This window comes from Monodon monoceros, unplaced genomic scaffold (genome assembly GCF_005190385.1).
Source record: "Monodon monoceros isolate NGI ecotype Baffin Bay Population unplaced genomic scaffold, NGI_Narwhal_1 Super_Scaffold_12, whole genome shotgun sequence".
Classification (NCBI taxonomy): Eukaryota; Metazoa; Chordata; class Mammalia; order Artiodactyla; family Monodontidae; genus Monodon; species Monodon monoceros.
In genome coordinates, this window is record NW_021703768.1 from 64,498,822 (window position 1) to 64,524,496 (window position 25,675).

General features: G+C 40.1%; 1 protein-coding gene across 1 annotated transcript in view; it reads left to right on the top strand.

The window, feature by feature from the left end:
• The first annotated feature begins 5,879 nt into the window (after positions 1-5,879).
• The window catches only part of RASGRF2 (Ras protein specific guanine nucleotide releasing factor 2), a 228,939-nt gene continuing 209,143 nt past the window's right edge, over positions 5,880-25,675 (top strand). The window contains exon 1 of the mRNA XM_029218778.1: positions 5,880-6,167. Within this exon, the coding sequence (XP_029074611.1) occupies positions 5,880-6,167 (288 nt within the window). The remainder of the gene's footprint in view (positions 6,168-25,675) is intronic.

Consider the following 25,675-nt stretch of genomic DNA (forward strand, 5'->3'; position numbering starts at 1 on the left):
CAGTCCAGGAATACACCCACACATGGGTAGCCAACTGATTTTTGACAAGGGTGCCAAGGTAATTCCGTAGGAGAAGAATAATCTTTTCAACAAATGGTGCTGGAACAGTTGGATAGCCATATGCAGAAATACGAACCTCAATTCATACCTCATACCTTTGGATCATGGATCTAAATATAAGAGCTAACAACAGAAAACTTCTGAAAGAAAATACAGGAGAAAATCTTAGTGTTCTTAGGTTAATCCAAAGGACAACTCAAATGTCCATCAACAGGCAAATGGATGAACTCATACAACAGAATACTACTCAGAAGTGAAAAGGAATAAACTATTGATAAGCTCATCAAAACGGATGAATCTCAATACCACTATACTGAGTGAAAGACGCCAGACAAAAAGACTACATACTGTATGAGTCCATTTTATACAATTCTAAAAAATGCAAACTAACAGTGACAAAGTAGACGAGTGTTTGCATGGGGGTGAAGGGGAAGGAGGGGTGGTAAGGAAAGAATTTCAAAGGGGAATGAGGAGACTATTGGGAGTGATGGAAATGTTTATTTTGATTGTGGCTATGGGTTCATGGATATACATGTATGTCAACATTTATCAAATAATATTCTCTAAATATGTGCAGTTATTGTAGGTCATTTATACCACAACAAGCCTGCTTTTAAAAAGTACAAAGAACAGTTTATAGTATAATGAACTTTAAATCCACAGAGAAATGTATCAGTCAGGGCAATTAACACTAGTTGTAACAACAAACCTAGTATCTCTGTGGTTTGATAAAACAAAAGTTTGTTTTGCTTATGTCACAATGTCACATGGGTTGGGCTGTTCCTGGCAGCTCGTAGCCATGCAGTGACTCAGGGACTGTGGCTTCTTCTATCTTGTGGCCCTGTTGACTTCAATATGTGTCTTTACTCTTACCAAGGAGAAGAGAGAGCAGAGATGATCCCGACCAGACCTAGAAGGAGGTGCCCATCACGTCTGCCCACATCCCTTAGGCCAAAACCCATTTATATGGTAAGAAGGGCTGGGAAATAGAGTCCTCTCCATGCCAGGAGAGGAGAGTAGTGCTTTTATTTCTGTATCAAGCCAGTCTCTGCCAGAAGAAAAAGAAACATCTCTTCCTAGAGAGAACACAGTTTTCTCCCACAATGATGAGAGGGCATTTGCTTCATATTTCTGAACTGAAGAGCCTATTAAAGGGCTTCTTATGAAGGAATAGTTTCTACACCAAAGGGGAATCCAAGGCTCCAGATCCTAAGAGATAGAAAATTGTTATGGTTTTCAAATCACTCCCACAGCCTCACCCACTCCTTTTCTACTTCTTATCCCCAAGGTTTCAAAACTTTCAGAGTTCAGTCTAAGCAAAAGCATACAGCCTGTGCCCTACCCCATTTGCACCTGCACCTACATCATGATGACACAGAGCCACGAAGAACATCTGCTCAGTCTTTAGTGGGACAGAGAAGAATAAAGAGACTCCTTGCTGAAGCAGCCAGATAGCCCCACTGTGTGACCATTTGGACAAGCAGTTGACCGTGATAAGGTTGGATTCAATCTTATCGTTATCAGCTGTGTGACCGTGACAGGGTTTCACCAGGTGCATTTCCCTGTAGCACATTCTTCCGTGGCAGTAAATCTTCTCCAAACTCAGCAGTGCTTCTCACTCAGGTGTCTGTGGTCCTGGGGCACGTGACGACCTGGCCTGTCAGAATGTTCCTGGCACTTACCTATAGGGGCCTACAGCTGGCTCTGCTGACAGTGAGATGATCTGAGTGTTGAGCTTCCAAGTCCATACTGGTAAGTTGACTGACAGAGTTTTTCCTCAAACAGTTTTGGATTTGCATCCTGGATTTTGAGTGTAATATATGTAACGTGTGTGAACCATTCCATTTGGTCTTTTTAGCCCTACCACTCCACTGAAACCATGGTTGTCACCATCACCAACAATCCCCTCATTGTCCAAACTCAATGGTTAGCATCTAACTTAACATCAAAGCAGCATGTGATCACTCCCTCTTTCTCTAAACACTTTCTTTACTTAGCTTCTGGGATACCATGCTCTCCAGGCCCTGCCTGCCTGATGCTTCTTCACTTTCTTGCCTGCTGTCCTCCTAACCTTTGAATAGTATTTGACCACAGAGCTCTCCTGGGATGTCTTCTCATGCGTGAATTAGGGATTTGGAAGAGCTATGGATTGGGTTCTATTCATGTAGAAGGAGGAGCTCCCCTACTCCACCTCCCCAACCTTAATAGCTTTGGACAACTCAGACGAAAATTTCTCTTTTCCTTCCTTCTTTCCTTCCTCCCTCCCTTCCTTCCTCCTTCCTCCTTCCCTCTCTCCCTCCCTTCCTTTCTTGTCAAATTATCTGGAAATCATCTATCTCTACAAGTAGTAATTAGGGTTTCCAGATATGACAGTTCATCGCTAACTTTTTTTCTCTTAACTTGCCTAGAAAAAGTCAAAGAGGACACTCTCATCATTATCAGTGAGAAATGCACTGTTGTTCTCGAAAATCAACTTAAACGGGCCCTTTTGGGAAAGAGTCCATGAAATGCAAGAAGGAAAAATAATGAATTCATAGAAGAGCTTGTTTCCACCCACTTGGAACACAGTCCCTTTTGCCAGCCTGTTTGATCAGCTGGGAGGAAAAACATCCTCATTTACATAACCTCCGGGCCCTTTGTTTTTCAAGATGGCACCATTCCAGGGGTGCAGTTTCCATATGGATGAAGGAAGCTAAAAGTCCACAAATGCCCATCAGGCAGTCACTGGATATAGCTTCTCTAGAATGTCCAGGAAGTTTTGGTTGTTTCCGTCTCTTACAGTCTTACAGAATGATCTAATGTTTGCTAATGTGTGTGCCCTCTTTAATAATTCAGTGACCAAATATTAAATTAATTTGGGAAATATTTACGAATCGCATGGATACCTACTGCACATAAGCTCTCTTACTGGGTGGTGCAGATGTGCCTTGGAGGAACAGTTAGGTGAGAAGTGCCTAAACATTAAATCCTATTCCCAGTAGACTAAGCACCTAGGGGCAGTGGCAAAGTCTTTCCCCTATATCCTCTACATCACTTAAATATAGTGTTGAGGACATAAACAGGTGATAAGTAGTTCTCCCAGTGAATTTCCATAATTAAAACCCATAATGGTCACCAGCCAAATTTTGGAAGAAATCAGAGTTCCTTTCTCTTGCTATTGGGGGGCATATGATGGCCACAACACCGTCCATCGTAGGGAGTGATGACACACCAGAGGCTGAGAAGAATACTTCTTGTGGTTCAAATCAAAGGATATTTGAGTAGACAGTAAGGATAAATAAGTACTGAAATTAGCCTCAACACCAGAGACATTGCTTATTGGGGAAAAAAAAAGTTTCACATCTGAAAAAACACAAGTGGTTAGGAGTTCTGAATACTCATTGCAAAATTGTTTTTGTACTGAATTCACACACTTAATGGTTTCCACTCAAAAATGGAGCTCATCAACCATACTGCTGTCAACTCGCTTATGGAGTTTAGATCACAGAGAAGGCAATGAAAAGCCTCCTGAGGCAATTGCCATCTTTTCTGCATCTAGAATCTGGCTCAAAACCTTGTCCACATTTACTTAGTGTCTCTATGCTTGTATCTCCTCTAAAGAACAATGCAAGCTCCCAGCTGAGTTAAACCCAAATCTGCAAAGCACTGTCCTTTAGATATTTAAAAATATGTAAAGGAAAATGACCACAGTGCTCATACTGTAATTTCAAATGGCAATTTCCCTATTGTATAGTTTTTAATAGTGATTTTTTTTTTGAGGTAAAATGGAAACACTCAGCTGCTCAGTGAGGCAGGGTTAAAATATTCTGCAGAAACACAACTTACAGCAGAACCCCTGGACTACCAGTTAGTGAACTCACAACTAGTGGTACAAGACAGGTGTATTGTGGCAGATTCATGGCCCAGAAAAGGATTTTATTATTATCATTATTATTTTGTCTTTAACAATAAACACGTTGACAAACCATTTTTATGATAAGTGACTAAGGGGACTAAAAAATGTATATAGCAGAATCAAACACTGGTACTCCCTGGAGTGTTCACTAGCTTTCTCTCACAGCTGCTGTGCACATCATTTCTTTTCCACTTATATTGTATACTAGGGGTCCTGGTTTTCTGGCTGAACCTGTGAGATTTATTTATCCAATGAATCCCAGTCCCAGCAAGGGTATCTAGTGAACCTATGACAACGTGGCCTCTGAGGAATCGACTCTGTCAGGGGCCACAAGTCTCCCTGTTTGGGTATTTTTTCCTGGTTGAAAACTCTGTGCTTAAAATTTAGTCTCTTTCATCTTAATCCTGAGAAATCACAGTCATTGACAGGGAACCAACAGCATCCGATACCTTTCTGGGAACAGGAGAGTCACACTCGTTACAGGTGTGTGTACAGGTACAGGTGGAAAAGTCAAGGTTGCCCGTTATGCAAAGCCATCCTGTGACTCCACCCACTGCCATGGAAACACAGTTGCGGATGAGTGTGAGGATGTGGTAGGTGTGTTGTATGTGTCAGTGGGTTTGTGGAAGTGTATGAATTTGCATGAATGTGTATTTGTATGTTTGTGACTGCTTGTGTATGAATGTTATTTGTGTGTACTTTTGAGTGAAAGTGTTCGTGCATTTGTGTGTTCATGTGTGTGTGTTCATGTATGTGTTTGTATATGATCATTTGTGAGAGTGTATGACCATGAATGTGTGAATATAAACGTGTTGTGTATGGGTGTGTATTTGTGTGCAGTTTGTATGGGTGTGGGTATGAATGTAAAAGTGTGCATGTGTCTATATTGTGTGCATGAGTTTGGTTGAACGTGTGGATGAGTGTATGATTTGCGTGTGTAAATGTGTGTGTTTGGGTGAGCGTGTCAGTGTGTGCATGTGTGTGGTTGCCTACGTGTGTATTTGTAAATGGGTTTGTATTTCTGTGTATAGGAATGCACGTTGTGGGTGTTATTTGTATACATGTGAGTGCATAATTTTCTGTGTGCTTAAGTATTGCGTTGTGTGTATTTGTGCGAATATATTTGTGTGTTTTGGAGTGTGTGGTGTCTGTGTATTTGTGTGTTCCTGTTTGTATGCGTGTGAGTGTGTAATTGTGCAAACGCAAGTGTTTGTGTTGGGACTTTGGCACCCTGTGAGTGTGCATTTGCCTGTGTTTGTGAGTCTATATACTTGTGTGTATGTGTGTGTGTGTGCGCGTGCGATCGAGCGCGCGTGTGAGCGGGTGTGTGCGGTCGCCGCACGCCTCCACCTCTGCGCGAACCGCCCCTTCGCGGCCGGAGCAGAGGCAGCGGCCTGGCCGGCGGGCGAGGGAGGAACGCGCGCCGCGGTTAAGCGGGCTGCGCCGCCGTCACCGCCGCCGCGCTGACTTTGCCCTTTAAATCGGTCTCCAAGCCGATTACAGCTGATCTCCCACGTGACGTTTTACCTTCTGTCTCCCGGAGCGAGTTGCCCGAGGACAGTCCTCCACAGGCTGCGGCGCGTCGCGCCGCCCCAGCCCGCCGCGGGGGCTCGGGCTCCCGCAACTTTGGGCAAAGCAACGGCCGGCCGGCTGCCCTCGCGGGGCCACTCTCCACGCGGGCGTCGGGGGCTCCGGAGGCTTCGCTCGGCCGGGAGGGCGGCGGTGGCGGAAGACAACGTGCCCCGACCACAGCCCGGCGCCCCTCGGACCCGCGCCGCGCCGCGCCCGGAAGGCAGACGGCGTGCCCTGTGCGCGGCGCCCGGAAAGGGGGAGTCCTCCGCCGTCGGGAGCCGAGCGCGCGCGCCTTCGGACGAGCCGGCGGGAGATGGCCGCGAGGCAGGGGTGAGCCCCCAGCGCCCTCACCATGCAGAAGAGCGTGCGCTACAACGAGGGGCACGCCTTGTACCTGGCCTTCCTAGCCCGCAAAGAGGGCACCAAGCGCGGCTTCCTGAGCAAGAAGGCAACCGAGGCGAGCCGCTGGCACGAAAAGTGGTTCGCCCTCTACCAGAATGTGCTCTTCTACTTTGAGGGCGAGCAGAGCTGCCGCCCGGCGGGCATGTACCTCCTGGAGGGCTGCAGCTGCGAGCGGGCACTCGCGCCGCCCAGGGCCGGGGCCGGGCCGGGCGGCGCCCGGGACGCTCTGGATAAGCAGGTACCACGCGCCATCCCCTCCCCGCCTCCCTGCCTGCGGCCGCGGCAATACCCAGTTCTTCTAAGCCCAGAGGTCGAGGGCCCGATCCGACAGTGGGACCACCCTCCGAGATTTCGAGATTCCCCTGCGGCGTCTGTGGCAGGACAGCTCCCCTCCTCGGCCTCCCCATCTCCATCCCCGCCTTGTCTTGCATCTCCTTGTGATCCGTTGGAATAGGGGCTCGGCTTTATATTTTCCGAGACCCCGAAAGGTGTCGGGTCATTAGAGCTTCCTTGCTAACCTTACATTGCTTCTCTTCAACTTGTTCGGAAGGACTTAGTGTGGCGACGCGGGTTGACACCTGTTGGATTTAGATTGGCAAGACGGAACTAACTTATTTGTAAAAGTTTGGTTTCTCCATCACCCAGCTAGTGAGTGTAGGTTTCTTTGCCTGCAGATGTTTGATCAATGGCTGTGCAGGGAACAAGCGGGGTTCCCAGGACTGACGGGCACTTTCTGTTGGTCACTTTCAATCTGTCTTTGTGGTTTATGTCAGTTTACTTTAACATTTGGCCTGCTGTGTCTAATTATGAAGGTAAATGTGTATCCGTTTCCCTCAGGATTAATATTTGGTACCCACATTCCTGCTATGTGTAAATATGCGGGCATTTTTAAAGAACGCTTCTGTATACTTTTAAATGAATGCTTTGAAAATGAATGTGACCTTTTTATTCTGGGTCATAATTTTATTAGTTTTGCTATGTTTTGCACTTAAGGAGGAAAAAATCCTCCAGATTTAGTAACTCCCGCCCCCCCCCACCGCCTCCCATTCCTGCAAGTGCGAAATTTGTATTTTTTTCAATCACCATTTCTTATTAAAGTTAAAGCAGACTAATTTTATGCTCCCAAATGTTCTCACTTTGCTTCTAGATCTCCACCTTGAAAAAAAGAGGCTGATGGTCTTTGTTGTTGCATAAAAATTTTTAGCAGCTTAATTTTCCATGTAAGTCAGGCCAAACAGCTTCTACTGCAAATCCCCGAGGGCGGCTGTGAGAGGCGCTAGGGATGGAAAGATGAGTAAGATGCCTACATAACCCCTGGGGGCTCATAAAACAATGTGTAAAATTAAGAGGAGCTAAAACTAGATCAACCAGAAGTTTGATTTTTTTCACTGTGGTTTCACTATAAATCACTCAGACTTAACTGATTAAACTTGGTATAACACTTATACATCCAAAAATTTAAAAATATTCTCTCTGGTTTTTGAGGGCATGTTGAGAGTTCTTTGAAAAACTGATTTCCAATTTTGTAGATATAGATACTGGAAATATAAGTTTAAATTTCAAGTCAGGCATTTTAGAAATTAAACTGAGAGCAGGAGGAAGGGTTTTGAGGAAATAGGTAGAGACTTTTTTCAGAATTTTTTTTTTTTTTCTTTTCCATTGATGAGTTTTTTTTTTGTTTTTTTTTTAAGGCATGTGTTCCAAGGCCCATGGGAGCAAAAACCAGTAGGTTTTTAAAGTGTTATTACGTCTATACTAAAATAGGGTACTTGAAATTATTCTGAAGATACATCATTGACTCAATTACAAATAATTTTTTCTTTTTGTGTTTATAATAATATCAGGAGATAGCCATTTTTGTTATGAGCTGTGAGTGGGGAGTTGTTACCTGTTGCACCTTAACATGGTTGTCTGACCTGTTAACATATGAAAACCAAGATTTTTCTACTTGGAGAATATCCAGACTCTCATCTTCAGGACCATTTTCTTTATACTTTATAAAGAAATGTAACCTCCAAATAGTTTGACTTTCATGCCACTTTCTAATGGAAGTCCTAAAAAGGTCCCCTTATTAAGAATTTTTTTCTCTGTTTATCATCATACAAGTTATGAGTATTTCTCAATCATTTATACATCTCTTCGAGGTTAGAAATTAGAACCTTTGGTGTTTGTAGTAAAACTGAGATGTACAGAAGCAAGCACTCCGAAATGGATTAGGAGTTGGATTGGGAAATCTGTCCGTTTGTCTTGTGTTAGACATACTTCTGTGACTTGGGTTGGCTTAGCAGGCTGATATTTTTTGTGTAACACTGTCTGTCTGGGTGTGTTTGAAGAATGAAGAAGAAACTGCAAAGATAAGAAAAAAAAAGTTTACCTTAAATCTACAGTTTATGCAGTTGGTTCTCTTTCAGTTAATTTGTATTGCTAATGTGCTCACTTCTTCTCAGGCACCTAGACATGGTGGACCTGTGAAACGGGTGAGGTAGAGGGTGGATGTGAGGCGCTGAGCAGGGATCCTGTCAAGGTCTGCTTCTCCAAATATGCTTCTGGAACTTTCCACATATATGTCTCCATCAACCCCATAAACATACTTGAAGGTTAGGGCTTGAAACGGGATTTAGGGAGGCAGAATGGGTTTCCTCCACCATTTCTGTGTGACTTCTTAAAGGCAAATCTCTTAACATTTCCTCTGTTTTTTCTATTAATGAAATCTGTTTTCAGATGTGTTAATAAAAATTAAGAGTTTGGCTAGGATGATTTCTGAGTTATCTACCAATAATGACATCTCCTCTTTCTAAGATTATAACAGAAAGTGTGAGCTTTTTGCTGTGCACAGGATGTGAAAGACAATTTCACAAGATTTAAAGATGATCAGTCTCTGTAATAAACACTGCATCTGAGTAGTTAAGGCCAAGCAGGTGATTGAAGTGCATATTCTGATAAATCCAGTCAGCAGATGTGCAAAACTATAGAAACATGACTGCTTGAGACAAAGACGTTCTTATCATTCATATTGGAGGGCGACACATTGTAATGACAGTGACAGTTGATGTAATTCTTGCTATAAAATGCCTCTAATCATTCTTGCCAGTTTAAATTCTGTTTCTCCTTCAAATAATTTAAAAATTCTAATTAACTGTGGTAAGTTATAAAAAGAAAACATTCATTGGTTTGCTTCTTCTAAATAATAATTCAAAGTAAGTTGGCTGACAAAAGAAAATTAAGGTTTTTTCCTTTTTTCTTCTTTCCTTCCATCTTTCCTCCCTTCCTCCCTCTCCTCCTTCCCTTCCTCCCTCCCTCCTTCCTTCCTTCCTTCCTTTCTTTGACCATTTTATCTTAAACTGTTTCCAGTTAAGAAGAAAAAAGAAAGGTATTTTTCACTTTCCAAATGTGCATAGGTTGAAGGAATATTTGCATTGCTCCATTTTCTCAATAGTGTCCCAAGATTTCACTTTGGTAGGTCCTAGGGAGATTGCAAGGCTCTCTTATCAACCTTCTATAGCAGCTATTTCTTAGGGATAGTTATGGTGATATAATCAAAATGTGTTCAGTTACGGAAAATTTTAAGTGATATTCATTTTCTCGAAAATGTGTGTTGGTGGTACTTCTTTCTAAAAGAGCTCCATTTATGGAAAATGAAAAACTTACCTTTTGTTCCAGGTGAAGGTGTTTAAGGAGGAAGGGAATTTGTATGTAGTAAGTACCTTCTATGTGCCAAGCTCAGTGTTATCTTCCATTATTGAATCTAACTTGAACCTCACTTCACCTCTTGGAGACTGGTAATGTTCTTTCATTTTTACCTATGATAAGACTGAGGCTTAAAGAGTTTTAGGAGATGACCAAAGTCCAACTCTAGGTAAGAAGATTGAATAATCTTGAAGAGTGCCTTACTAAGGAGACTATTTAAACCCACTGAGGTTCAAGAAATTTCAAATTTGGGTGGAATAGGGGCTGGGGTTGTAGTATGTGAATCACTTTTTTGTTTATTCTTATTTCCCCTTAAAAACCATTTACAGGACAGGTTCGATTCTTGAGAAATACAATTGCAGACCATTACATTTTCAAAGAAAAATGAGATTTATGTTTAAACAGTTTTACATGGCATTCGTTTACTTCAGTAAGGAATCTTTAAAAATATTTGCTCTGAGGGTGAAAATACACATCCCAATTAGCCTGATCTGTTTAAGTGGTTGTATCTGTCTTGCCTGCTAGCAGGAGAGACATACAGGAACAAAGCCAGAATCTTTACTCTTATTTTCCTGGGAATGTAGAGTGGTCTATTCAGGCTGATTTCAGTTGTTTCAGTGGGGGTGGGTGGAATATCTCCTTAGTTCTGGAGGTTTAAAGTAGTAGATACTTGTTATATTAGTGCTGAATTAAACATGTTGATTTAATTTTAAAGGGATTAAGGGTTATGTGATTTCCCCTGTCACCTCATTTCTAGCCAGTCATTTTAGCCTTCCAAACTTGTCCACCAGCAGAAGATTTTAATCATTTTATCAAATTAGGCAGAGCTGCACGTAAGCCCTGAAATATTCGTAGAGGGTGGGGAGTGTAGATCATGGGTTTTTGTTCCAGTTCATGTTGTTTAATTGAAATAAAATAACAAACTCAGTGTTTCCTTTTCAGTGTTTGCTTATTGAACACAAATAAAGGGCAAACGGAATAAAGGTATTTGTTAAATCTTGTAAAACGTTTTAAAATGTAATTTAGGAAAGAAATGACTTATCACTTGAACTTTGTAATCATTCTTCCAATTTAGATTTAAATGAAGAAAAATAACCTATGGATTAGAAAAATACAGTTCTTTTAATTTTGACTACACACTAAACCTTACTATTTGTATTATTGTACTTATCGTTAAGAATTCTACATAGAAAAATCCATCCTTGATGTGACAGATGTACATAAAAATGAATTTTTATTGGGACAAGTATTTTTCTGTGGGTTTTAATAAGTGAGCACTAAATGGTGGAAAATATTTGTAGTGTGATAACAAATTTTTTACTTTCTTTCAGGAATTAAAAAATAGAGATATTTTTCTTTCATTGGATGATAAGTCCTAAAGCATGTACGATAAGCAAATGTTTCTGGTTTTAGCAAGCAAATATTAGTAGCTTGTTAAAACAGTTGTTGGCATTGCTGTTTGTTTAATGCAGATTATACTTTTTAGTTGACCTTGTCCATATTTTTCAATAAATATGCATGCTACGTCAGTATAATTTTTAATTTTGTAGAATAGAAAAAGCTAGTATTTAAGATTATTTTGTAATGAAATAAACCATATTGACAAGTAATATGGATTCACTCAGGTCTGAAATCCTAATTTCACAATTTTAAAGTAGCTTTATGTTTTTATGCCTGTTTATTTGTCCTATAAGAAAGGGATAGGGGCTCCCCTGGTGGCGCAGTGGTTGAGAGTCCGCCTGCCGATGCAGGGTACACGGGTTCGTGCCCCGGTCCGGGAAGATCTCACATGCCGCGGAGCGGCTGGGCCCGTGAGCCATGGCCGCTGAGCCTGCGCGTCCGGAGCCTGTGCTCCGCAACGGGAGAGGCCACAACGGTGAGAGGCCCGCGTACCGCAAAAAACAAAACAAAAAAAAAAAAAAAGAAAGGGATATGTGTGTGTATGTTTATTGAGTTTATCTTCCATCATTAAATATTAAACATTTGTTATACAGTTATATATGTTGGAGTTTATAGGTTTTTATTTGTGTCATTAAGACATGTATTTCAAGACATGAGTTGTAAATCCAATCGGTGTACAATTTGGGGTGCTTTATTATACAGGACTAATGATTTTAAGTTAATCATGGTATAAATTCCTCTCTGGAATTAGTTTATCTTAATTCAAGACTATGTATAGTAAAATCTTAGTTAATATTGAAACAAAACTAGAAACGGTATTTGTTAGGTATCAATATAGCACTATGGTAAATGTTTGGTTACTGTATAATATTTGGCCATTATTCTAAAAATTAACCATTATTCCAGAATTATTCATTACATTTCAGTTGGTGTAATTTTCAAATATTAGCTGATTGTGAAGTTAGAAATACATTATTTTGGCTCCACCAAAGGGTATATTTTACCATTTTTGCCCAAGGAATTCAAATATGATTGTGTGTATATTTGGGGGGGAAAAAACCCAAACAGCAAGTTTTCCTTTTCCTTTTACTTGAGAAAACATTGGTATCATAAAGTGGAACAAGGGAGCAGAAAACACATGTTCTCACACTTTTCCTTTTTACTAGCACTGGAACAACTTACTATTCACGAAAAATGAAGATTCAAATCATTTTTCTTAAAACTCCTCATAGTGAATACAAAATGCTTCAAATATACTTTTAGGGAGACGGCAGAAAAAAAACCAAGTTTGAGTTGATCTGTGTTTATTTAAATGATATTTCTTTTCTTTTTTTTTTTTTTTTTGCGATACGCGGGCCTCTCACTGTCGTGGCCTCTCCCTTTGCGGAGCACAGGCTCCGGACGCGCAGGCTCAGCGGCCATGGCTCACGGGCCCAGCCACTCCGAGGCATGTGGGATCTTCCCGGACCGGGGCACGAACCCGTGTCCCCTGCATCGGCAGGCGGACTCTCAACCACTGCGCCACCAGGGAAGCCCCCTATTTCTTTTCTTTTTGAGCTGTGAAGGAAGAAATCAGAAAGTTGGGGAGGGCTGTATAAGTTCCGGCATCAGAGCACAGTAAGTTAACGAAAAATAGAATTCTCATAAGGTCTGAGAAGATACAAATAAAACAACCTTAAGAAAAGCTATGCTTAAAAATAAAATTTATTGACCCTTTAGTGCTTCATTTTTTAAATGTAGGCCATAATTTCTTTTATTAGCTCTTCCCATACTTACCATTGTGACATTGCTGAGACCAATGATGATGATGGAAGCAGCCAGGGACCTGAGGGACCCTGGTTACTGGTATTCGCATTCTTTTCAGGTTCCTAAAATGTTTTGTTTTGTCATTTTCTGATTTAATGTAGACAATGCCTGATTCATTTCCCGAACTGTATTTATGAACTCATGCCATTTGTGTGACTAATGTAAACAGGAGGGTTAGTGCTGTCAAATAGAGGGATGACTGGAAAGCTAGGAGGCTTCCTGGGTTAGAAATGTGGGAATGGGGAGGTAGTAGCCTGGCCTAAGGCTCACTGTGGAGCATCGTAACTCTTTACAGAAGGAGTCATAACAACATAATGTCAGTGATGCATAGGTATAGGAGGCCACTCATATCCAGTATGAATTTGCTTTCTTTTAAGTTTAAGAATATCACTTTCCAGGTCAGATGGTAGTATTGTGTATGGTTCCGTTCAGGAGTTAAACCGCGGGGGTTTCAGTCTCCACTCAGCTGCTTACCAGATACATGATGAGCAATTTCTCTTTCTAAGCCTGGACCCCTGCCTGTGTTGGGGATCACGATAGTACCTACATCATCCAGTTGTTGGGAGACTCATAGGCAACAGTCCATGCCAAGCTCTCAACACAGGGCCCAGCACATACGTAGCACATTTGTCAGCTGGTGTTTTTATTACTCCCTTTCTAATATAATTCTTTTTTGATTTTCTTCTTGTTGCTTTCATTACTAGGGTCACTTAGGTGGGTTTTTTCCTTCCTTCCTCTTTAAAAAATACTTTTAATTTAACACAGACAAAATAGAACAGTTTAGGGAACACCAATATACTCATCGTAGAGCTTCAGCAATCTTCAGCTTTCTTGTTATCTCTGTTTTTCTCCACACATGCCTTTTTTGTTGTTGTTGTTGAACTATCTTAAAGCAAAGCCCAGACATCATTATTTCACTTGTAAATAAGGAAGTTTTTGGTTTTTGGCATAGCTCTTGTTTGGCGCTGAAGATTGTACTAGCTGTAGCTCTGAAAAGAATGATCCAGGAAATAGTTTGTAATGTGTTTCTCTTTTAATGTGTGTTACTGTAATTGTCATCATCTTTTTGTTTCTTTGATATCATGTTAAAGGAGAAAGCTTGAGACAGTAGTTGTGAGGACATAAAGGTAGTAGAATTAGCTTTTAAATAAGTTCCGGCATGTTAAATCCTAAAGAAAAATTTGAAATCAGTTTTTAACCATGATCATGGTGTAAAAGTATTTTCATGATTTGACCACACTCTAGAAGAAATTAAATTATTGGTGGTTCTGTTACTGAGGGATCTTCTTTTCTTTATTGAAGTCCATTTACCAAACTCTTCCAGCAGCTGGAAGAGTCTTGTTTAGAGTTGAGTGAGTGCTTTCTCCTCTGATGCCCTTAATGCTTCTCATCGCTCAGTATTTAGCATAGTTTTGCAACAATCAGGATGTCATCCATAAATCAGTGTTTCATCCATCTTTCAGAATCAATTCTGAGACCCAACAGTAGGCAATGCTATTTTAAGGCAATTACTAAGGTTTCATTAATCAAGTGTGCAGTTTGCTTTCTCTAGTGTTGCTAAGCTTTTCTAGGGTGAGTTGGTCTCTGTCACATGATTATTTGCCTTAGGCTCTTTTTTTTTTTTTTTTTTTTTTGCAGTACGCGGGCCTCTCACTGTTGTGGCCTCTCCCGTTGCGGAGCACAGGCTCCGGATGCACAGGCCCAGCGGCCATGGCTCACGGGCCTAGCCGCTCCGCGGCATGTGGGATCCTCCTGGACTGGGGCACGAACCCGTGTCCCCTGCATCGGCAGGCGGACTCTCAACCGCTGCGCCACCAGGGAAGCCCTTGCCTTAGGCTCTTTTGATTGCAAGGGAGAGATATAAACTCAAGTTGTCTTGAATAATGGGCACCTCTGTGTGTGGTAGGGGACAGCAGGAATATTGTAGGGCAATATAAGGGCAAGTACCGCTCTACATTTATTGTGACCTAGCTGTGCTTTGGACATTGGTACTGGCTAACATGTTTTTCAGTGCGTTTATGCGTCTTTGGTTACTTACTGCCTCTGTTTTCTCATAATTTCTGCTTCCCCTCCTTCAGGCTGCTGTGCCCCTCGTGATACTGACTCAACATATTGTGGTCCCTTTCTCTCTGCTTTTACTGCTTCAGTTCTCACTGCAGCATCTCTTATTCACTCAGTATATTCAAGCTCGTCTTTCTGTGAGAGAGAATCTGATCGACTCAGTTCATATTTTGGGGGCTAGACAAGACCATTGGTCTCCGACCGGTCCATAAATTGGCTGTCAAACAGCAGGGACTGTGGGTGAGGGATTTTCATGGAAAGTTTGGTGGGCGTGAGAGACATTATTATTGACATGTCCAGTGTATTCATCAAGCTAGTAAATATTATTTTCACCAACTAATATTTATGCATTTAAGCCACCTTCTTTTCCTTCAGTAGTAGCTGTACATCCTTACCTTATCAATAAGATCTTTCCAGTAAGGCAGTTTCTGTCTTCTGGTCCTGATAAGCCTCCTGTGTTGCTAAGGGTTCATGTTCATAATTTCTCTTTACTTTCTTAATACTTTAATATTAAAAATTATTTGAATGTTGTTCTTTTAACAATAAGCATATTTTTCAAAGTATAGCATACATATAGAAAAGTGCACAGATCGTAAGTGTGCTGCTTCCTGAATTCTCACAAAGTGAATATATTTTTGTAAGCAGCATCCCGATCAAGCCATGGACATGATCAGCCCTCCAGAAACTAACCTCATGTCTATTCCTCTTCAATGCTCCTCCCCATGGGTAGCCACCATCCTTACTTCTAACATCATGGATTGCTTTTGCCTGTTTTTGAACTTTGCCATTGACTCATGCAATAAGTACTCTTCTGTGTCAGACTTCTTTCCCTCAACATCACATCTGTGAGATTCATCGATGTCTTTGGGTGTTGTGATTCATTCCTTTTCAGTTTCTTTGTAGTGTTCCACTGGATGAGTATACAACAGCTCCTTTACCCATTCTTTATCTACTGTTGATGGAACACTTGGATTGTTTCCAGATTGAAGCTATTACAGATAATATGGCTATGGAAATTCTTGTACAGATATTTTGTGCACATACATGTATACATTTCTGTTCGGTATATACCTAGGAATGAACTTGTTGGTTCATAGGACTTACTTATATTCAACTTCAGTAATTACTGCTGAACAGTTTTCTGAAATAGGTATATCAATTTATGTTCCCGTTAGCAGTGTATAAGAATTCCAATTGCTCTACATTCTTGCTAATACTTGGTATTATCAGTCTTTTTAGTTTTAAGCGTTCTAGTGGGTGTGTAGCAGTATCTCATTTTGGTTTTCATTTTCATTTCTCTGATAATTAGGTTGAACAGTTTTTCAGGTATTTCTTGACCATTTGATTGTTCTCTGTTTTGAAGTGCTTGTTCAACCTTTTGCCCATTTTTTTAAAAATTGAGTTGTCTTATTGATCTGTAGGAGTTTTAAAATATTAAGTTAAACTCTATGAATTGCCATTTTTGAATGTCAAAAATAATTGAACATCATCTTGTTCATCCTAGTATATATGAAGACACGAGTCCTTTGTCAGTTATATATATTGGAAATATTTTCTCCTACTCTGGTTTGCCTTTCTACTTTCTTACAGGTGTCATTTGATGAAGAGAAGTTTAAAACTTTAATGTCGTATAAACTCTCTGTCTTTTTCTTTGTGGCATTTTTCTGCCCATGAAATGAATGGGGATGGGGACAGCATCCGGAGGTGCTTTGTGTAGAAGGTGCAGGAGCTGGGGCCTTCCCTTGCTGCTCTGTGGTCAAAGCAATCAAGTGCATCACAAAAGATGCAGCAGTAAGTAAAACAGAATGCACTTGCAGCAGCTTCGGGCTGCCACACCAGGATGTTTTCCCTTTGGAGGAAGGCTCCAGGGGCAATTCAAAAAGACAAAAAATCATAATGTTCTTTTCTCCCTCATACCTTCTAGGGTCTGAGGTGTTCCCTCCCCAGGTGTTGGGTTGTTGCTCTTCCTCTAGAGATGCATAGATGTATATGCACCAAAGACTTGTACAAGAATTTTCATAGCAGTGTTATTCACAAAACTTCCTTTCATCTGGAAGGGTCAGGTGCAAGAGGGACAAGGTACTTTTATAAAACTTAACCAGAGTTAAGCTTGAATCCCTGACACCCCCTTTCAGCTCTGCTGCCACCTGTAGGTTGTGTCATCTAGGCTGGCCTGGGGGTGCTGTTAGGGAAAGAAAAATGCATCATGCCCAGCGCTGGTCAAGATGGAATCCTCAGTTTTCAAAATATATCTGTATAATGCCCTATAATTCTTCCCCTTTTGTCCTGATCATTACCCAGGAAGTGGCCAAGAAGGGATGACCCCTTTCTTGGAATACCTGCACTCACTGATCAAACTGCCTTACTAAAGTATATGGACCAGGAGGGAATGAGGGAGAAAGGGTTGGACAGTCAGTCCATTGTTGAGTATACAGATTAGTTTCAAGGGCCACAATGGTGTGACTGGAAACAGCTAACCAGTAACCTAAAAAAGTATCAACAGTGGTGAGGTAGCATTGCTAGTCCTGAGAGGGCTTTGAATGTCTGGTGTAGCCAATCTACCAGGAGTGGGAGGGGTTTCACCCCTTGTGACATGGCCTCTCCCATTGTGAGACAAATGGGTCAACTTTTGGCAGGCGTCACAAGTCTGCCCTGTAGTGGTAGCCTTCTGCATTAGAAACAGAGTCAGGCTCCAGCACAGCTTGATTCCAGTTGATTCCACAGCCCTTGATTCCACAGTCCTTCCTGTGGACATCTACATGACTGATCCATACAGTTCAGTCAGCAGACATGGATTGTTCCCAGGTTCATGTTTCCAAAGAAGTGTCTCTTTAATCTTACAGTCTATAGTTTTCCAAGTGGCAGACCAAACAGCTCTGCCATTGGCACCAGCCTAAAAGTCTGAGCCCTACCCTCTGACTGGAGCAACTACCTCTGCTTTTTCTTCTGCATAGCTGACACTGAGGCTGACTAGCCACAGCACCCCAATGGATACCATTGGGTCTCAGCTTAGCCAAACCATCAGTGAACCGGACCCAGATATTTAGGGAATTTCTGTGAATCAAGGACCCTATTGAGTCAGTGGCTTTGCCTCAGGTAGCAGAGCAGATAAAGTTCCCCACAGAGAGATACTTGCTACTTTTTAAAATGTAAAGCTGAGATGCTTCTGGGGCCAGACCAGCTACATTCTTGAATATACCTTTTCCATTGAACAAACAAGGTTTTAGCCGTTCCCACCTTGTTAGTTCTTGAGTCTGAGCTGATTCATCCAAGATGGGAATTTCAGGCTGGACAGTTACAAGACCTCTATGGGTCAGTTTTGACAAGGACTCAGCTGTAAGCTAATGGTCACCTGCATACCTTGTAATTTTGTTTGGATGGTGGACATTGTGTGTGAAAAATCAAAGAGGTAATTTTAGGCTCTGCATGATGTGTTTTCCTTCAGAGAAGGTTTACTTTTGCTTTCTTGCAGGCATTAATGTGGGGTATTTTACACTAATCCATTCTGAGAATGAGCTGATGAAAGATAGGTTTCAGGTTTGTGAGAACACTATTCCAGTTTGTCCTAATTTCTGAAGTATAGCCTTTCCAAGGTCTTATCAGGAATTCTGGGTGTTTACATAACCCCTTCCTCCTTGGTCTCTTACATGCCCCATGGGACTGCCAAAAACTCAGTGTTGATTTCCAGACTCTTAATTGCTGCTTTCTGCCTGGTCTCTTAGCCTCTTGGCTCTGTACTACTTAGAAATTGGCAAATTCCTTGAGTGGAACAACTTCAAAGACTGTCAGGCCCACTAGTTGACTTCCCTTCTCTAAGGTGTCTTTACTCCTTAGATACCTTAGACCTTAACAAGGTCCTGGCTGCCTTGTTATCTCACTGATGCTTTCAAATGGATTATTTTGGGTATGTGTGTGTGTGTGTGTGTGTGTGTGTGTGTGTGTTGTGTGCAGCTTTTCTAATTGTTCTTAGTGTGTGTGTGTGTTGGAGTGGTAGGTGAGGGTCTGTAACAAGCAACCTGGTCATTACCACTTAGAAATGAGTTTTAATAGTGAGTCTAAACATGAGTGAAACTCCTTTCAAAGCAGTGGAAAAGTTGTCTTTTTTCTTTTCTCTGGAAATTTATCTGTTAATTACTTCTAATTCAGTAATGATAAAATACTAAGAACTCAAACCACAATTAACCCTTATTTTATCAATTTAATTCAGAACATCTTTGAATGTGGTGTTTTTGAAGAAAATAAAACAAAAAATTCATTTTGTAGTCGTAAGATTTTTTTAGAGATGTTTATCTTTATACCACTACAGAGTGCTGAGGTGTATATTTTGAGGGTACCGCGGTGTAAGTCCCATTTTATTCCTAACATAGTAGATTTAGTTTAAACTTTTAGATTGTCTTCTCATATCTGATGTCTGTCTACCATCTATCTAACTATGTGTGTATGTATACCTGTCTATCTATCTATCATCTATCTATCTTAGTTGATGGGCGTTTAATTTAAAGCAGTCATCTTTCTCCAGGCATAAGTTAGCCCTTTTTTCTTGGAAAGTAAAACAAAGTAAAATTAGACTATTTCATTTAGGATACTAATTTGTTAGTATTTTATGAATATTGTTTTGTATTATACAATTGTAAGAGTTACCATTAAATGCTGATTTGGGATTAAAGAGCCAAGCACTTTACATATATTATCTCATTTAATCTTCACAACCATCCCGAGATATTGGTATCCTCTTTATTTTACAGATAAGAATACTGAGGCTTTAGTGGTTTAGTAATTCTCCCAGGGAAGAATTTAACTAAGTGGCAAACTTAGTTAATAGAGCCTAGTTTAGTGACTTAGCATTTGTTGATCTTGGCCCTCAACTAGGAGCTAGAAATATATAACCAGGAGGGAAAAGTTTTTGTCTTCAATCTCATTCTTCTCTGCCTTGGTACATTTGCAGTTTAGGTGGAAAACTTCTCAGTCTGATCTGGCCACGTTCATAAAACCCATAAAGTAAGTTATAGCTTCCACCCAAGGAAACTATATGTTATATATGTTATATGTCAACAGGCAAAGCTATGGGCCCATATTTATCCAAGGGAAGCATTTGAACCCATTTATGTAACCTCTATAATCTCTGTATGCTTGCCCCTGTGCTGATGTGGTGGAGAGTCGGGTGTTGGGGAACAGGTCAGTCTGTTTCCAAAGCATCCCTGTCTTTCTCCCGTGCTGCTGATTTCTAGCACAGGCTTCCTTCTTGGTGTCTGCTTAGCACCTTGAGGGGCCCAGTGTTGAAGATGTAGAAGACATAGCCCTCCCTGCCATTTCTGACCTTGCCTATGCTGTCTCTTGATTCTGATAAGATCGCTTATGTTTTGAAGTGAGTCCACATCCTCAGTGCTTTGATTTATGCTCCTGCTTTTTGGCCACTAGGTCTAACTGGATTGTAGTCTCTCCTGACCCAGAGCAGCAAATACTGTTGTCTGAAACATTAGGCAACTGAGAATGGTACTTGCAACTTGTGCCATCAATGTCAATGTGAGCAAAGGAGAAGGCATTTATATGTACTCAGTCTTTGTGTTCCAGGCCAGAGTATCTTCTTGTATTTGTTTTGCTGGCAAGTTTCACCTGTTGTCTCTGGAATTGTGCAGTCAAATGGTTGAACTGTAGCATCTTGTGATTCTAGTGCCTTAGCTGTAATTTCCTCTGTGAATGTTATTAATCCAAGTTCATTTTCCTCATGCCAGTTTAAGCTGAGACCATCCTTCTTCCTGTTCTCCTGCCATGTCCTTGTCTTACAGCACTGAAGATGCAATGGCATGCCATCTGGTTAAACAGTACAGAATGCCCAGTACATTGAGGTGAACTTCCCGAGTTCAAGTTCTAGATTCACCTTTAACAATGTATGGATTCTGAGGCTTAACCGTTTCCTCATCTGGAAAATGGGCATGATAATTCCTACCTTGTAAAGAAAGTGGGAATATTAAATTAATTGAGGCAATCTATATGAAAAGTGTTTTGTAAACTAAAATGCTACAAGAATATTACTTTTAAATTCTTTACAATTATATTTTTTCATTTAAGTGAGGGCCGTTTAAACAGCAGATTAATTGAAAGTTTGCTTACTGCAGGTGTGTGTTCTGTTCATTTTATCCATTTGGAGAAGCAGACGGCTTCTCTGACCAGTTTGTCGGCATCATTGTGAGCCCAAGGTTCTTAAGTTCTATGGAGAATATTTAGTGGATGACAAATTCCTCAAGAAATAGTTGGAAGATTACTTTTACTAAGTGCAGGAGAATATTACCTAAATAGATCAGTGAAGAAAATTTTTTTTGTCATTTAGATACTTTCTGTTGTATAGATCCTTCTGACTGTAATAAATATTAAATATAGTAAAGTGAGATTAATAGGTAGTTTTTTCTGAAGAAAAATGTAGCTAAATTGGTATTTGTGCTTTAAAAGTTCCGTTTTTTACAGAGAGTGTTTAAAATGTATACTGAAAGATAAATAAATCCACAGCTTACATATTTTTCTCCCTTTTGGTATAAATTGCCATGTAAACAGAACATTTTTATTATTATTATTTTTTGTTGGTTGTCCTCCTAACTTTTGAAAAAAAATTTTATTGGTGTATAGTTGATTTGCAATGTTGTGTTAATTTTAGGTGTACAGCAAAGTGAATCAGATATATATATATATATATATATATCTGAATATATATATATATTCTTTTCAGATTCTTTTTCCATATATGTTATTACAGAATATTGAGTAGAGTTCCCTGTCCTATACAGTAGGTCCTTGTTAGTTATCTGTTTTATATATAGTAGCGTGTATAAGTTAATCCTAACCTCCTAATTTAGCAGAACGTTTTTAAAGCAATTTTTAATTCATAAAAGTAATGTTTCTGGGGATCTAAAGTACACCATGGGGACTTCCCTGGTGGCGCAGTGGTTAAGAATCCGCCTGCCAATGCAGGGGACACGGGTTCGAGCCCTGGTCCAGGAAGATCCCACAGGCTGCGGAGCAACTAAGCCCGTGTGCCACAACTACTGAGCCTGTGCTCTAGAGCCCGTGAGCCACAACTACTGAGCCCATGCGCCTAGGGTCTGTGCTCTGCAGCAAGAGAAGCCACCGCAATCAGGAGCCCACGCACCGCAATGAAGAGTAGTCCCTGCTCGCAGCAACTAGAGAAAGCCTGCCTGCAGCAACGAAGACCCAACACAGCCAAAAATAAATAAATAAATAAAGTACACCATGGTGACTATACGATACAGTATTGTATACTTGAAATTAACTATAAGAGTAGATCTAAAATGTTCTCACCATGCGCATGCGTGCACACACACACCCCACAGACACAGTGGTTACTATGTGAAGTGATGAATTTGTTAGCTAACCTTATCATGGTAATCATTTCACAACACATAATATATCAAATCATCACGTACACTTTAAACTTACACAATGTTATTTGTCAGTTATATCTCAATAAAACTGGGGAAAGAAAGGAAATCAGTGAATGGATATAGATAGTATATATTTTCTGATTCCCTGAATTATGTATAGAAGTGATTTGTTATTCTTGAACCATTGTAGCCTAAGTGGATACCAGTCAAAATACCTGCATTCTTATTCCAGTTCTTTGAGAGAATAATTAAGGCATATATAATTTCTTGAACATTTGCTCAGGGATAAAAAACAGAGCTTGTTTGTTTGTAAATAATTGAGTGTAAAGGTCTGAGGTTTATGATCTTGAAACTGTCTTGCTAGTGTCTCAGACACTAGCTCATGAACCCAAATAGATCTCTACATTAACTAATATCTAATCTTCTATTTTTATGCAGTTGCAATAGAAATTTAAATTATTATTAATTAAAAATTAAATGATATAGGTGTGTAACTCTAGCTTTCAAAGTGCATTCACATATATTATCCATTTGATTTCTTAATAACTCTATATTACTTGTGTTTCCTTTACAATTTCTAACTTTTTAGGCACATTATTAAACTTATTAATGAATTATAAAATTCATTTGCTCAAAAAAGGAGTAATGTTTTTGTGTAAAATTTGAAACTCAGAGAACTGAAAAATAAGAAAAGTAAAATTTCCTGAAATCCCATTCCTCAGAAAAAATTATGTATTGAATTGTTGGAGAATTTCCTTCAAGAGTTTTTTTTCAGTGTATGAATATAATAAATAGACATTTTTAAAGTGGAGCATAATCAAGATCATATTTTATGTATGTAGAGTTTTGGATCTTGATATTTTTTAATTGAACATTATATTGTGAACATTTTGTTTGCCAGTAAATATCTTTGAAAACATTATTTTAAATTACTGTACAGCATTCTTTGTCCCACAGTTGTAAACATTCTTCTGCTGTTGGATCTTTAGGTTGTTTTAATATTATAAAGTTTTGCTTTGGTATAGTAAGTAATGCTGCAGTGAACATCAGGATGACATTTGTGAACAAATTGTCAGGGCAGGTGGAGGCATATGCAAAGAAATTAACAAATAAAAAAGCAGGAAGTGATAGGCAGCCTTTTAACTCTGACCATAAGGGTATTTTCCCCAACTTCTCCACCTTAATTAAAAGCTGTTTTCTCTAATAAATGCCCCACTTGCATTTCAAGGTCGTTTTGTAACTGGTTAAAAACCCAACATAAAATGTGAATTTCTGGAATGGAAGTACAATCTCATCTGTGAGTAAAATATAGAAACAAATATGGCCAAATATGGTAGTCTAATTTTGGGAAATAAAGCTGTAGACCTATGAATGATTTTTGGTGGGATTTACTTTTCCTAGGGGGTGTTTGTTATGATTAGAGTGCCTAGGATCATGATAAGTGAGTTCCATTTGAATGCATAAAGTAGAAATGCCTAAAATCACCGTATTCCATTGATTTTAAGCATATTTGGATTATAATGTTTTACATTTTCTGAAATTAGAATGTGTTTCCTATCAATGTGCATATTTGGTTGATGTGGTAATCCTTTTCCTATAAACTTTTATAATTTATGTTGATTTTGTAATACCATTATAGACACAAAGAAAAGTGGGAGGTTTCAGACTAAGATACTTGACATTTGTTTGTGTTTTCAGTGCTCTTTGCTCTATGTGGTTTTTTTTGTTTTTTTTTTTTTTGCGGTAGGCGGGTCTCTCACCGTTGTGGCCTCTCCCGTTGCGGAGCACAAGCTCCGGACGCGCAGGCTCAGCGGCCATGGCTCACGGGCACAGCCGCTCCGTGGCATGTGGGATCTTTCCGGACCGGGGCACGAACCCGTGTCCCCTGCATCGGCAGGCGGACTCTCAACCACTGCACCACCAGGGAAGCCCTATGTGGTTTTTTTAAAAGAATTTTTAAAAAATTAATTAATTTATTTTTGGCTGTGTCGGGTCTTAACTGTGGCACACGGGATCCTTCGTTGCAGTGCACGGGCTTCTCTCTAGTTGTGGCTCACGGGCTCCAGAGTGCACAGGCTCAGTAGTTGCGGTGTGGGATCTTACTTCCCTGAGCAGGGATTGAACCGGCATCCCCTGCATTGCAAAATGGATTCTTAACCACTGGACCACCAGGGAATTCCCTGCTCTATGTGTATTTGCAGGAGTATAGAGGTATATGGATGTCTATATGGTATCATATGCTGGGGGCCTTTGACCTTTTTTTTTTTTAACATCTTTATTGGGGTATAATTGCTTTACAATGGTGTGTTAGTTTCTGCTTTATAACAAAGTGAATCAGTTGACCTTTTGATAATAATTAAATATAAATATAGGGAATATCATGACCATGTGAGGAAGAGGAAAATTCAGTGCTTGGTTTTTGAAGTGCTTAACTCTAATCTTATCTTGGTGGTTATCTCTTCCTGCAGCCCATCTAAGCCACACGATCTTTGATTACTAAAATTCAAGATGTTGCTTCTCCATACAACTGCACAATTATCAACTTTTTTGGCAGTGAGTCTTCATTTTACATATTTTTCCGTTGTGGTTAGAGAATGGCAAATTTGACTGATATTTCTAGCCCATCCTTAAATTGGATTGTGTTAATCACCTTTTGTGATTTAAAAAGACCAGAACAAAACAATGAAACCCTCCCTGGTTAGGATACTCATTCTTTCCTACCTTTAATGTTGTTAACATTCCCTCTTTGGGCTTATTCTTATCCTTTCCACTGAGAACATCTCTCATATTCCTGGTGTCCCACCAGCCCACCCCCATCATGCCTCTCCCTGTGGCTTTTGATAATGAGAATAATTTTGGCCCCAAACAGAACTTCTGAAAGAATGCCATTGATCTTCTTATGTCCCTTATTTTAAAACTTGTACACTGCTGTGAATTTAAATAAATGGGCTTTCTGGTTTTGTTGTTTAGACAGAACATTAATATATTTATTCTTATTGAGGTATAGTTAATTTACAATGTGTTAGTTTCAAGTGTATAGCAAAGTGATTCAGTTATATATATGTGTGTGTGTGTGTGTGATATATATATATATATATATATATATATATATATATATATATATTCTTTTTCAGACTCTTTTCCACTGTAGGTTATTACAAGATATTGAGTATAGTTCCCAGTGCTATACAGTAGGTCATTGTTATTTACCTATTTTGTATATAGTAGTGTGTATATGTTAATCCCAACCTCCTAATTTATCTGCCCCCTTTCCACCCACTATCCCATTTGGTAACCATAAATTTGTCTTCTGGACATCCCTGGTGGCACAGTGGTTGAGAGTCCGCCTGCGATGCAGGGGACATGGTTTCGTGCCCCGGTCCAGGAAGATCCCACA